The sequence below is a fragment of the Mastigoproctus giganteus genome, chromosome 8, assembly GCF_048544385.1.
Source record: "Mastigoproctus giganteus isolate SK-2022 chromosome 8, ASM4854438v1, whole genome shotgun sequence".
Lineage (NCBI taxonomy): Eukaryota > Metazoa > Arthropoda > Arachnida > Uropygi > Thelyphonidae > Mastigoproctus > Mastigoproctus giganteus.
The window spans coordinates 129,598,946-129,612,594 of record NC_143582.1 but is presented as its reverse complement, the minus strand read 5'-3'; the positions used below and the strand labels follow the sequence as shown (position 1 = coordinate 129,612,594).

General features: G+C 37.2%; 1 protein-coding gene across 1 annotated transcript in view; it reads left to right on the top strand.

Moving 5' to 3' along the window:
* LOC150081819 (RIMS-binding protein 2-like) overlaps positions 1-13,649 on the top strand; it is a 1,020,459-nt gene that overhangs the window by 696,965 nt on the left and 309,845 nt on the right. Inside the window, exon 19 of the mRNA XM_090380329.1 lies at positions 12,265-12,438. Coding sequence (XP_090236455.1) covers positions 12,265-12,438 — 174 coding nt within the window. The remainder of the gene's footprint in view (positions 1-12,264; positions 12,439-13,649) is intronic.

The following is a 13,649-nucleotide window of genomic DNA, read 5'->3' as shown; positions in this document are numbered from 1 at the left end:
GCGGTGGTCATTCCCTGACCTTTCCGCATCCTCCGTATTTGGTGGTGACGGGCTCGAACCTCGGTCTAATCAAGAAGCATGTGCTACGCACTGCTGCTCCTTCCCACCTGGGTACGGAGGCGCCACAGATCCAGTTAGACTGTGCAGTCTAACTTCTTCCTGGGGGTCTGTACATGTAATGGTTAATAATAATAATAATAATGATAATAATAAATGAAGTTAATATTTTGTATTTCAAACGAACATCAGATAAACAACAAATAATTCAATGTCAACTAACATTCTTTTACCTGGTCATCTATCTGCTACTTCGTCGGGGGCTTTGAATGGGTCGATAGCCAGATTAAAGGAATGTCTCATACCTACCCGTTTCTGTTATCCCTTTATCAGTTTTGCCATTTTGGTGATATTTTTGTACATAATTACTTAATTACTTAATTTTGGATAACTAATTAATTGATTTTAGATAATCTTTAATAAATTGATTTTAGATAATCTTTGATTAATTAATTTTTGGTAAACTTTATTTATATTGATTTTAGATAATCTAATTATAATTTTAGAAATATTTTTAATCTTAGAATCGGAATCAGCAAACTGGTATAGGTGATACAAAGCCCAACAGGTGAGTATCTGGATAAGTGAGGAGGTTTTTACTTACAGTCAGTTGGTAGTCTGTCGGAAAAAGAGGGTTAGTCCCGTTCTCTGTTTGTTTTATTGACCGATCGGTTTTTAGTGCGCAGATGTGCCTATTGTTTGTTATGGCGTGATATCGATATTGCTGTAGGGCGATATATTTGCAAGTCATGAGAGGGTTGATTTTTACGTATTACCGGGGGTTGGGGGAATTCTTCCGAGTTGAAATAATATGTTTTTCTTATATACAAGCCCGATGTATTAGAAAATTACTTGGTGATTATTATTGATGATGAGGTTTTGAAGAAAAGGATGTTTTTATGATGTAAGGATGTTGTCCATTTGCATTTTTTCATGAATTTGTATTTACATGATTTTTCCATTGTTATTTACATGAAGTTTGTTATTGCTATCCCTTGGACTGGGCCGGTATAGCTTTTCTAAGGCATAATGGCCCGTATTGTCCTAGGGGGTAGCTATTTACATATATACAGCCTCTTACTAAGTGAATGTTTACCTTGTGCTGTTTAGTTTAAATATGTTCTTTGTATGTTGCTATATTTCCATTTGGGCATTTCTAATTTTTATTTTTAAATTTTTATTTTTATATCAAAAGGGTGGGTTAGTATAGGATGCCGGATTACAGTGCGGTCAGAGGACGAGCCTCTTTTGAGCGCAATAAATTCTGGCCTCAATTTAGGTAGCTTTTATCCTGCTTTTCAATTTGGTTTTTGGCTACTGATGGTTTATAGCTGTTTTGTGCAATTATTCTATATAGCAATTATTCTATATGGGCAGATCTTCAGTTGATTTTTGATGTTCATATGTATTGGCCGCTTTAATGTGGTGTTTGCTGTAATTGTGAGGTATATTGTTTTTGGGGAGGGTTTTTATTAGTTTTTTAATTGCTTCCGTTATATTTTCTGTATTATTGCATTGTTTATTAATCTGGTTGTTTAGTTCCTAATAGTGTTTCCTTGTATGTGCTTAGCAATGTTGCTATCCCAGTGGATGAGCTTTATGGCGGGAAAGTTGAAGTAGTCTCTTTTGTCGTAATGTTTAGTGTCGATATTGTCTTTGGTGATATTGATCTGGCTGTCCAGGTAAAATGCTTGTAGGTTGCTGTCTGGGTTGGTACGTTCAATGCTAAGGTCTGTGGGGTAGATTTCCTGAGCCAATGTTTTGAAGTTGTCGTAGTTGACGACTAGGACATCATCGATATATCTATATATGTTGATTCCTTCTTGTATGTTATTTTCAAAGTGGTGTAAGTAAAGGTTGGCTATTGCGCTGGAGCAGCAAGATCCCATGGCTATCCCTCTTGTCTGTAAGTAAATGCTGTTTCCCATCAGTAGTTATTTTTGACGTTGAGATTGATTAGATGTTTATTGCATTTCAAATTTTTTTGGTGGTTTTGAAAGTAGTACATATATGAGGACTTTAATTAGATTGTCATGTGAAATGCTAGTGAAGAGGTTTTTGAAGTCATAGGTGTAGATGCTTCTGATATTGTTGTTTTTGTTTTGAATGTAATCTAGATATTTTTTGTTGTTGGTGATGATTTTGGTGTTAGTTATTTCGCTAGTTATAATTTTAAGCTTGTCTTCCAGTAGGCTGCTGGATGGTTTTATGTAGCTGCTTTTTCCAGATGTGATGAACCTTTTTCCGGTGGGTATTTTGTGAAATTTGGGGATCCAGTAAATGAATGGATATTTTGTAGTGTCTATTTTCAGCTTGGGTTTTTTGTGTAATGCTATGATTTTCTTGCTGATGCTGTTTGGTGTGGAGTTTATTTGTTTGTATGTTTCACTGTGTTCATTTCTTCTTTAATTGTGTCTATGTAAAACTTTTTGCATATTATACTAAAGTTGTTGTTGGCCTTGTCTGTGTTTGTTATAACGAATTTGCTTTGTAGTTCTTTCGTCTTGTGGTTAATGTTTTTTAAATTATATTGTTTAATGTAATTTTGTGGTGTTAAGACTTCTTGGAATCTGTTCATGATTTTTTCTGTGGTATTGTTTATCCATATTTGGAATGCCTCTATAGGTGTGTTATATTTGAATGCAATTTTGAAAGCGAATTGTAGTAGGTCCTTTTATATAGATTTTCGTGTGCTTTTTAAATTGGTTGGGCTATTGAGTCTGAACTTGGTTCCTTTTTTCATGATTTCTTTTAGTGTGCGATCTTCTGTAATGCCAAGGTCACCTGTGATGATGTGGATCTATGTATTTTTTGTATTTCTTATTTAGGCAGTGGCAAGGTTGTTCTGCGTTGTTCATATTGCTAATGGTGTTTTTGTAGTTACATATGGTTATGCCTATAGGTTTTGTGAAACTACTTCTAACTTTTATGCTAATGTTTTTGATAGGTAGGAACTTTTTGGTGTTATCCATAATGTCACTGATGTTAACATGGTCGAATGTCCGGTTCAGCAATTTGATTGTGCAGTATTCTTTTTTCGATCTGTCTTTGTAATCAGTGCCGATTCTGGATTTGAATACATCTTCTAGGGTATGGTTGAGGTGTATGTTCTGAATATTGAGTTTTTGATGAATTCTGTATAGCGCTTTAAGTTTGCTAATTTTAAGAGTAAATAGGATGGTGTGGATATTTCTAATATTGATGGGGTCCGTATCCCATTCTGTGATGAGTTTTTCGAAGTCGTTTAGGTTTTATGTTTTGTATTTGTCGTCTTCATTGTTTTCTTATCTAATTTTATTATGCTTTAATCCATTTTTGTGCCAGTTTTTGTTGAGCTGAAAGATAGTGTATGTACATTGGTCTGGGTTGGTATATGTGAAGTTTCTGCCATTGAATCTGTTATTGAGCCCATATGGGTATAGGGATTTGTACATTATTATAAGTATGTCCTCCATGTTTTCTCTTTTGGCAGTATCTTCTATTATGGCTAGGATTGCAATCGATATATTGGTGAATTCGTGCTTTTGAAAGTGTTTGTATTCTGTTTCATTGGTGTGTTTGTCTGCGTTGTTGCCTTTTCTGGGGTTTTCTCCATATTTCTTTATTTGAGATCGGTGTAGGTTTATCTTATGTGCAGTTCTGTGCTGGTTTGTCCAATGTATTGTATTCCCCATGCTTTACAAGTAATTAAGTAGATGATATTTTTTGTGTGGCAAAAAGTTGGTGCGCTGTCGTCGTTTTTGTTGGTGTATACTGTGCATTTGTGGACACGTCTTGCAAAGTTTGCTGTTACATTTTTTAAATTTTAGATTATTCTGGTGTCGAAGGATTTCTCCATAGTTTTCTTTGTTTTGGAGGTTGTGGTGTTTGGATCTGCTAGGTTTTTTGCTATTTACTTGTGGTGTGGCGGCATTGAATGCTATTTATTCAATAAAAGTTTATTCAGTAAGTAAAAACTTCCTCACTTATCCAGATACTCATCCGTTGGGCTTTGTATCACCTGTACCAGTTTGCTGATTCCGATTCTAAGATTAAAAATATTTCTAAAATTATAATTAGATTATCTAAAATCAATATAAATAAAGTTTACCAAAAATTAATTAATCAAAGATTATCTAAAATCAATTTATTAAAGATTATCTAAAATCAATTAATTAAAGTTATCCAAAATTAAGTAATTATGTACAAAAATATCACTAAAATGGCAAAACTGATAAAGGGGTTTTTTTTTTTTTTTTTTTTTAGGAGCATTAGCAACTAAGGCCATATTGGTCCGGGATATGTGGTGGTCATTCCCTGACCTTTCCGCATCCTCCGTATTTGGTGGTGATGGGCCCGAACCCCGGTCTAATCAAGAAGTGTGTGCTACGCACTGCTGCTCCTTCCCACCTGGCTACGGAGGCGCCAACTGATAAAGGGATAACAGAAACGGGTAGGTATGAGACATTCCTTTAATCTGGCTATCGACCCGTTCAAAGCCCCCGACGGAGTAGTGGGTAGATGACCAGGTAAAAGAATGTTAGTTAACATTGAATTATTTGTTGTTTATCTGATGTTTGTTTGAAATACAAAATATTTACTTCATTTATTATTATCATTATTATTATTATTATTATTATTTACCATTACATGTACAGACCCCCAGGAAGAAGTTAGACTGCACAGGCTAACTGGATCTCCTTTTCCCGATACACCTAAATACCGATACAGATAGTAGATAAAAACCAGTAAATGGAAAAATCGACCAAACCGAAGCAATTTAATCAGTTAACCAGTAATACAGCAAAATTTATTCAATTAACCAGTATATATATATATATATATTTTTTTTTTTTTTTTTTTCTATTTCAGTATCTAGTATTATCTCCGAGTTTCGTTATATAACGTCCGTATCTCCTATCAAGTTATATGTATTAATAATGTTACGTACATTAGAGTTTTGTCCCCTTCAGTTTTACCCTGAGACACAGCAATCCCCCTACTAGTGCAGAAAAGCCCACTGTTGCTTTGCTGCACTAGTCTGGGGTATGATTTCTGTTTAAATATAATTTAATTGATTAACAGTGAAAATTAATAAAAATTAATATAATTGACAATACTGCACTAAGGTAATAGATTCGTAAATGTAGTGGTATGTATCACACTATGAAGTTTTACATTACACCTTACGTATGAAGTTCGAGATACACATTACATCTTATGCTATCAAGTTCAAGTTATATGTTACAACGTATGCTGGCCCTGGGTGCCAAGCGATTGTGACTAAGCGATTTCTCTGTGCTTTCACTGTGATTCTCAAAAGGTGAATTCTAGTTCTCTTTTACGTTCTTCTCCTTAATAAATCTTTTTATTTAATAGCAGTTCTTTTTTCAAAAGTACTGATCAAGAGCAAGAAAGGAAAGTAACTTTTCTTTTTCATATTTAATAGAGTAACCCCTACTAACTTCGCTTGGTCACACCAGGCACTGCTCCTGCCTCCCCGTGGCGGGGCCGGTAACCTTGGCAGAAAAGTTCATCTGCCAGGGGCTAAGAGGAGCCAACATGGAAAAAAATATGTTTCCATCTATAGAGTCGACAAGCTGTCGGCCAGATACCGAACATAAACATGATTCGTCACAAGCAAAGAGGTTGAAAACCAATCCCTCGGTGACAGACTTACCAGCATTTTTAATAATGCGCTCACTATCAGAACAGCCTCTCAGTAAGCTATCCCCTTTTCTAATCCAAAAACATCTGGAAAGTATTGCAGGGTCTCCCAAGACGGTTAAGAGACTGCAATCAGGGGACTTACTTGTTGAAACTCTAAACCAAAGGCATTCTGAGAAACTACTAAAAATTACAAATTTTGCTGGTATTCCAGTTAACATAACTCCACATGCAACCCTAAATACATCAAAGGGTGTAATATCTAGTTGGGACCTGATGAATGTGACGGAGGAAGAAATTAAAGAAGAGCTTAAGGAACAAAATGTAATCGCTGTGAAAAGAATTGTGGTCAAAAGAGACAATATACCTACCAGAAATTTAATTCTCACCTTTAACAGTCCAAATCTGCCCTCATCAGTAAAAGCAGGATATCTTCTTTGCCGCACTCGTCCTTTCATACCCAATCCGTTGAGATGTTATAAATGCCAAAAGTATGGCCACTCTCAAACGACATGCAGAAGCAACCCAGTTTGTCCCAACTGTGGATCCTCTGATCACATTCAAAGTGATTGTTCGGTGAAAGAAATGATATGTCCCAACTGCAAAGGCAACCATCCTGCCTACTCTAAGACATGTGAGAGATGGAAAACAGAGAAACAAATTGTGAAATATAAAGTTGAAAATAAAGTTAGTTATCAGGAAGCAAGAAAATTAATTGCACCCAGTATACATAACCGTACCTATGTCAGTATCGCAAAAAAATATCAGACAATAGCCACGCAAACTGATGTTACCATTCCACTTAACATATCAATCTCCGACTGGGCTTGAGCTGTCCTCACTCAGCAAGAGTCCAATACTCTGAAGCACTCAGACCAAGCAAGTAATACGCCTCTAAAGATTCCAGTAAAATCCCCTCCTCCACCAGTGATTGCTACTACTTCAAATAATCCTAGTTCATCTTCAAAAAAGATTATTCAGGACACATTGGTGCATTCAGAGTATTCATCCAAACAGGAAGATCTGATTCTGGAAATATTTGTAGAAGAAGAAGATATGGACACAGGTCACCCTACATTTCTAAAAAGAGACAAACCAAAGCCAGAACGCCATAAGACAGCCACGTCAGGTACAGTTTCTTCTTCTAAATTCAAGTAATGCCTAACATCTTGCAATGGAATTGCAGAGGCTTTCATGGCAACATTGATGACATTCATTACTTAATTAACCGCTACTCTCCAGTTGGTTTCTGCCTGCAAGAAATCTATTTAACTCCTCAAATTTCCATTTCCATAAAAAACTACTCAGTCTATCGACTAGATCGGAATACATCCAATTCTGCTCGTGGTGGTGTAGCTATTTTAATTAACAGAAAGATTCCAGCTAGGCAAATCACTCTCCAAACCCAAATCGAAGCTGTCGCTGTGCGTCTGATTACTCAGACTGCTTTAACTCTAGTCTCAGTTTATCTCCCACCAAATCATACTTACTCTTATAATGATCTTAAGGAACTTTTATTACAGCTACCCTCCCCTATCTGCCTGCTAGGAGATTTCAATGGCCACCACCCTTTATGGGGATCATCTAAATTAGACAGACGCGGCCGACTGATCGAAACTTTACTGGAAAAACAAAACCTTACTCTTCTTAACAGTGGTTCGCACACCCATATACAGTTACCTAATGGACAGACTTCTGCCATTGATCTATCGATTTGCTCCCTGATACTGTTTTCAGTCATGCAATGGTCCGCTCTGGATAATCCCATGGGCAGTGATCATTTTCCAATTGTTTGTAATCTGATGACTACACAACCGCCATTAGACGAACCCTGCAGGAAATGGAAATTCTCTAAAGCTAATTGGGACAAATTTCAGTCAGCAATCACACTGGACAAAAAAGTTATACAACTACATCCCATAGATGAAGTTACCGATTATATCCCTTCCTGTCTTTTATTTGCAGCTAAAAGCTCAATTCCAATATCAAATTCCAAGACTCGACGCCATTTCAACTGTTGGTGGAATGAGGAATGCACAAAAGCGAAGAAAGAACATAATAAAGCAAGGAATTTATTTCGTCGAACTCCAACTACAGTTAATCTTATTAACTACAAGAAACTAAAGGCAAAAGCTCGTCTCATTCAAAGACAAGCCAAGAAAGATTCTTGGACTCGGTTTGCATCGACTATCAATAGAAACATGAACCCACGATTAATATGGAAGAAAATTAGGCAGCTTTCCGAGAAGTTTCCAACTGTTCCTTCCCCAATTCTCTCCTGCAATGGTCTAGACGTCTCTGCTCCTCTGGATATAGCAAATGCCTTAGGCAAAACGTTTGCTCACGTCTCAGCTGCTTCCACCTACACTCCAGAATTTCAGAACACTAAGATCACCACAGAACAGAGACACATTAACTTTCGACCTTCACTGCTACTTCCATATAATCAGCCGCTCCAATACTGTGAACTTATGCAAGCCATCAGAACAACGCGCAACAGTGCCCCTGGGCCAGATGGAATATATTGTTATGTTACAGAACCTTGATGAGAAAAACTTACAAATGCTGCTAGCCTTCTTTAACTGAATCTTCCTGGGAAATGTTTATCCCACTTCTTGGCACCATGCTACAGTTCTGGCCTTTTTGAAACCTGGAAAAGACCCCTCCAATCCTAATAGTTACAGACCAATATCTCTGTCCAGTTGCCTTGGTAAAATTCTTGAAAAAATGATCCACAGTCGACTCACTTGGATCATTGAAAGTGAACATCTACTAAGTAATAGTCAGCATGGCTTTCGCCAAAACAGGTCCTCCTTTGATCTGATTATCAAGGCAGAATCCGAAATTCGCAATGCCTTTGTTAAAAATGAACACCTAGTTATGGTCTCCATAGATATAGAGAAGGCATTCGATACTACCTGGCGATATGGAATTCTCCGTGACCTGCATAATCATGGTCTCCGTGGCAACCTGCCTATATTTATTAGGAACTTCCTCAAGAGCAGATCTTTCCAGGTGCGATATCAAAATTCCCTTTCTACTACATTCTTGCAAGAAGAAGAAGGAGTACCACAGGGGTCAGTTTTGAGTGCAACCCTGTTTGCCCTCAGAATTGATTCTATCACAAAAGAACTCCCAAATACTGTAGAGGCATACCTTTACGCTGATGATCTCTCTCTTTCTTGCCATTCACAGAATATGAGATCTGTTGAAAGGCAATTGCAAATGTCTCTCAATAAAGTACAAAAGTGGGCTGAGCTCAATGGATATTGTCTTTCCCAACAGAAAACAGTTGTGATCCACTTTTGCAATCAATGCAAACTGCATACGGATCCTGAACTTCGGATATCAAATACCACCATTCCGATTGCCAGCAATATCAGATTCTTGGGACTAATCATGGACAGTAAGCTGAACTTCTTTGAGCATGTTAAATTATTACGTACTACCTGTCTCAAAAACATCAACATGCTAAGAGCTTTATCTGCCCATTCTTGGGGAGCAGACCGTACAACTTTGCTGCTCTTATATAGAGCATTGATCAGATCCCGTTTAGATTATGGTGTTCCAGTTTATGATTCTGCCCGAAGGAGTGTACTACGCTGGTTGGATCCTATTCAACATAATGCACTGCGGATTGCAATTGGTGCTTAGAGGACATCTCCAACTCATAGTCTATACATTGAAGCTCATGAGCCCCCTCTGCATCTCCGCAGAAAAATGCTGTTACTTAAATATGCAGCCAAAATACAGACTTGCTCTTTGCATCCTATTCAGCCATACCTTTTTAATCAACCACTAGTTAATCTCTATAGAAATAAACCAAGTAAAATCCGACCAGCTGGCCTACGGCTCCTTGAAATATCGCAGAACTGGAATGTTCCTCTCCACAATAGGCAACAGAAAAAGAATTACTCTCATCCTCCTCGGATGCCCTTTCCTCAACTGACTTGTGACACTTATTTTCTACAATGGGGAAAGAATCGCCTACCGACACTGAATGTGCAACAACTCCATGCTAGCCATCTTCAAAGCTGTGCTGACTTCTTGCCGGTATATACGGATGGTTCCAAATCTCTTTCAACTGTTGGAGTTTCAGTGTTTCCCTCAGCTATCATATCAGCTTCTCTTCCACCTGAGTATAGCAACTTCTCAGCAGAACTGTATGCAATACAATTAGCTCTAGAAAATTTGACTCTGCACCCATCTGCAAAATATATAGTTTACACCGACTCTCTCAGCTCAATTAGAGCAATGCAGAATCCCTCTCAAAAGAATCACCATATTTTAATGAAAATCAGGAGTTTGCTATTGCAAATTTATCACCATCAACAACTAGTGAAGTTTTGCTGGATTCTGGCACATTCAGGCATAAAAGGAAATGAATTAGCTGATATATCTGCTAAAAATCCATCAACCTTAGACTTAACCTCTGTTTTCATTCCAGCATCTGATTATAATATCATAATTCAAACAGCATACCATGCACAGTGGACAGAGCTATGGCATAAAGAAACAAATAACAAACTTTTTCAATTGAAACAGGACCCAAAATTATGGCACTCATGCACTCAGACAGTTCGGCGAGAAGAAGTGGTACTCGCACGGATAAGAATAGAGCATACCCATCTGACTCACCTCCATTTACTCACCAGCAATGATCCTCCTCAGTGTTCACACTGCTCTGACCATCTAACAGTCAAACATATTTTTATTGACTGTCCACACTATCAACCACATCGTACTTCAACACTTCAAAATCTGGCTAATCTTCAAGAACCGTTGACACTACATCATATCATAGGAGAGGGGGCAAATATTAAGGAACTTTTTTGCTTTCTGAAACAAATTAGAGTGTATAATCTTTTATGAATAGCTTTCAGAACTGAAATGAATTTGAATTGCTACGTTCTTAATTATTTTCTGATATAACTACGAATAGGTGCACTATAGCCATAGTAGCTAATGTGCCAATAAACAACCATACCACATACAGTACGACCACCACAACGTATGCTGTCAAGTTCAAGATATACTTTATACTATACCATTACGATCGCAGTGTTAAATTAGTTATATCCTTACTAAAAAAGTAAAATTCCTTAGCTAAACACCAAAAGATATATGCTCAACAAGTGATTAGAACTTTTTAGCTACTTATTTATTCCAATTAAAACCCTACTACTCGTTAGATGCTACAATATTTGCACCAAAACACCGATACAATAGCAGTACAAATAGTAAGTTGTAACTTTCAAAATCACTAGCTAAATTAAAAAAGTAAGCTAACAAATGTGACTACCATTATTTACACAATTTGTAAAACACAATTTAATATGTTAACTAATCAAAAGGACGGTAAAGATTTCCAAAAAACTTTTCATTACCACGAACTCAAAATTCTGCATCCTTGCACTTTGACCAATGCAAATCCAGCTGCAACTAGTCAAACTAATGTAAGTAATGTAAGTCAGACTAGTGAAACAAATAGAACAAATTTATTTGTGAAAAGATCCAAATCTCCTGACACTTCTTGGTTTCTTTCGCAAATATACGTGAAATGAACATGATTACGATCATGTTCATTTCTACTTACAATCTGGCAATCTCCACATATGTTTTTCCACCAGGATCCCAATTATCAGTTGACTCAACTACTGGTTATCTAAGTTGTCATAATTAATTGCTGTGCAATTCCTTTTATTTCAAAGGTGGTTGTTATTTGTTATTTGGTTTTTAGGAGCATTAGCAACTAAGGCCATATTGCTCCAGTGCGGTGGTCATTCCCTGATCTTTTCACATCCTCCGTATTTGGTGGTGACGGGCTCGAACCCCGGTCTAATCAAGAAGCGTGTGCTATGCACTGCTGCTCCTTCCCACCTGGCTACGGAGGCGCCATTTCAAAGGTGGTGCATGTGCATATGTCCGCTCTGATATTCCTTGTCAGAGACATTAATTTGGAATCTCCAGTTTTTGATCAGCTGGCTTTAAATCTCTCTGCCCCATTCTGTCAAATTCATCTATTGCCTATTAAATCCAATAATTACTTGGAACTCTTTGACTTAACTTTCCCCAATCGAACAGTGAAGAAGTAAAATTTGTAGTTTTGTTACTGAATATTCTCAGTAACAAAACTAAAAATTGATTGAAGAATTTGTGTTGAAAGCTCTTAAGCTATGATATTTACTTGTGGCAGTCTAAAGTTGACTGGATATCAAATATAAAGTGTGCTCATTCATACAATGAGTGCATAGGGGAGAAGCAAGATGTAAGCATTAAATATTATTTAACTTTAAATTAAATTTAGCCATATTTGTAAAGCTAATTCATCATTGAGAAGCACCACTCAAAGAAAATTTTTGCATCATATTGAATGAATCAGTTGCATGGAATGTAAATAAATAATTGAATTATCGATATTTTTGACAATGCAAAAACATAACTTTTGCATACACAAGTGCAGATTAAAAGATTATACTTGTTTTGAATAATCATTTATTATATCCCCCCCTTGGTTGTTTTTTAATTTGAGAAATTTCTTGGCTTTTTGATTTTCAATAGGGCTTCCTGAGCCTCCTATCAATATTCAAGTTGAATCAGGACCCCAGGATGGTACACTTCTGGTTACATGGATGCCAGTAACTGTTAACCCTGGGTCTGTTGTCACCTCACCTGTAACAGGATATGCAGTATTTGCTGGAAACAGAAAGATCACTGAAATAGATAGTCCATCTGGTAGTATAACTTTTATTCATCAGCTGAAATGTTTTTGATATTAATTACAAGGACTCTGATTTAGAGTGATTTGGAGAGATGACCACCTTGAATGGCATTGTGTTTATTTTTTTATTTCATTTATCTTTTTTTTTTTTTTTTCTGTTTTACTTTTGTGGCATATTTCTGTATCATTATTCCATTTATTCTGTCTATACAGATAGCACTTCAGAAATTCTGAGCTTCAGCATTGAAAAACTTATAAAATACGAGGACTGGTATGAAAGTAACGCCTCCTAATTTTTTTCTTTTAAATGTGGCACCGTAGATCATTTTGCATGTCACTGAGTGGCCATTAGAGGTCTCTAGTTTCACCATATTGAGTGGTGCTGTGATCAGTCTCGTGAGTGCAGCACATGGATAGTTCAAAATGGTGGATGTTACAGATATATGTATCAAGCAAAGAGTGGTGATTCGAATTTCTTACCAAGGAAGAAGTGACGGCTATTGAAATCCATACCCATCTCAAAATGTTTGTGACAATATGGTGATGTGCGTACAGTTAAACATTGGGTAAGACACTTTAAGGGTGGCGAAAGTGACATTCAAATTATTATATCAGGACTATTCGTAATTTCTTACATATACCCATAAATGTATTATGTCTGTAAATTGCATGTGTTCTCTGGTTGATTTTCCTGTTTTGCTGGATGAAAAAATCCCAGTTTCTGGGGGGGGGGGACCTTACTATCTACACTTGAGACCGACTAACTCAGCCATGGAGTGAAAAAAGCCAATTAAAGTTCCTCGCATCATCAACGAGATTCAGACGGAAAGTGACATTAGTGTGGACATGATATTTTTGTCAAGCAGTTCCTGTGGTTCCCTCACAAATCCACGTTGAGTACTTTGTGATGTATGCACAACATTGCAAGACCAGTCAGTGTGAGTAGTGTGTTGTTTGACTGGCCTCTTAGTTACTGGGAGGCTCGATCACCATGGAAGAAGCCTTTCAGCATCCGTCCACCAGCATGAGGAGCTAGGCCAGGAAGGCAAAAGGAACACCTGAATGGCTCTCTCCCCACTTGCTAAGAGAGAGAGAGAGACAAAGTTAAAGGAATCGAGCGAGTTGGAGTGAGTTGGATACGAATGATAAGAAAAGGGGAAGGAAGCAGGAGTAGGCAGAGCGGAAGGCCCCAGCAGAGGGCCAAACGGCCAGGTGAGCCCATGCC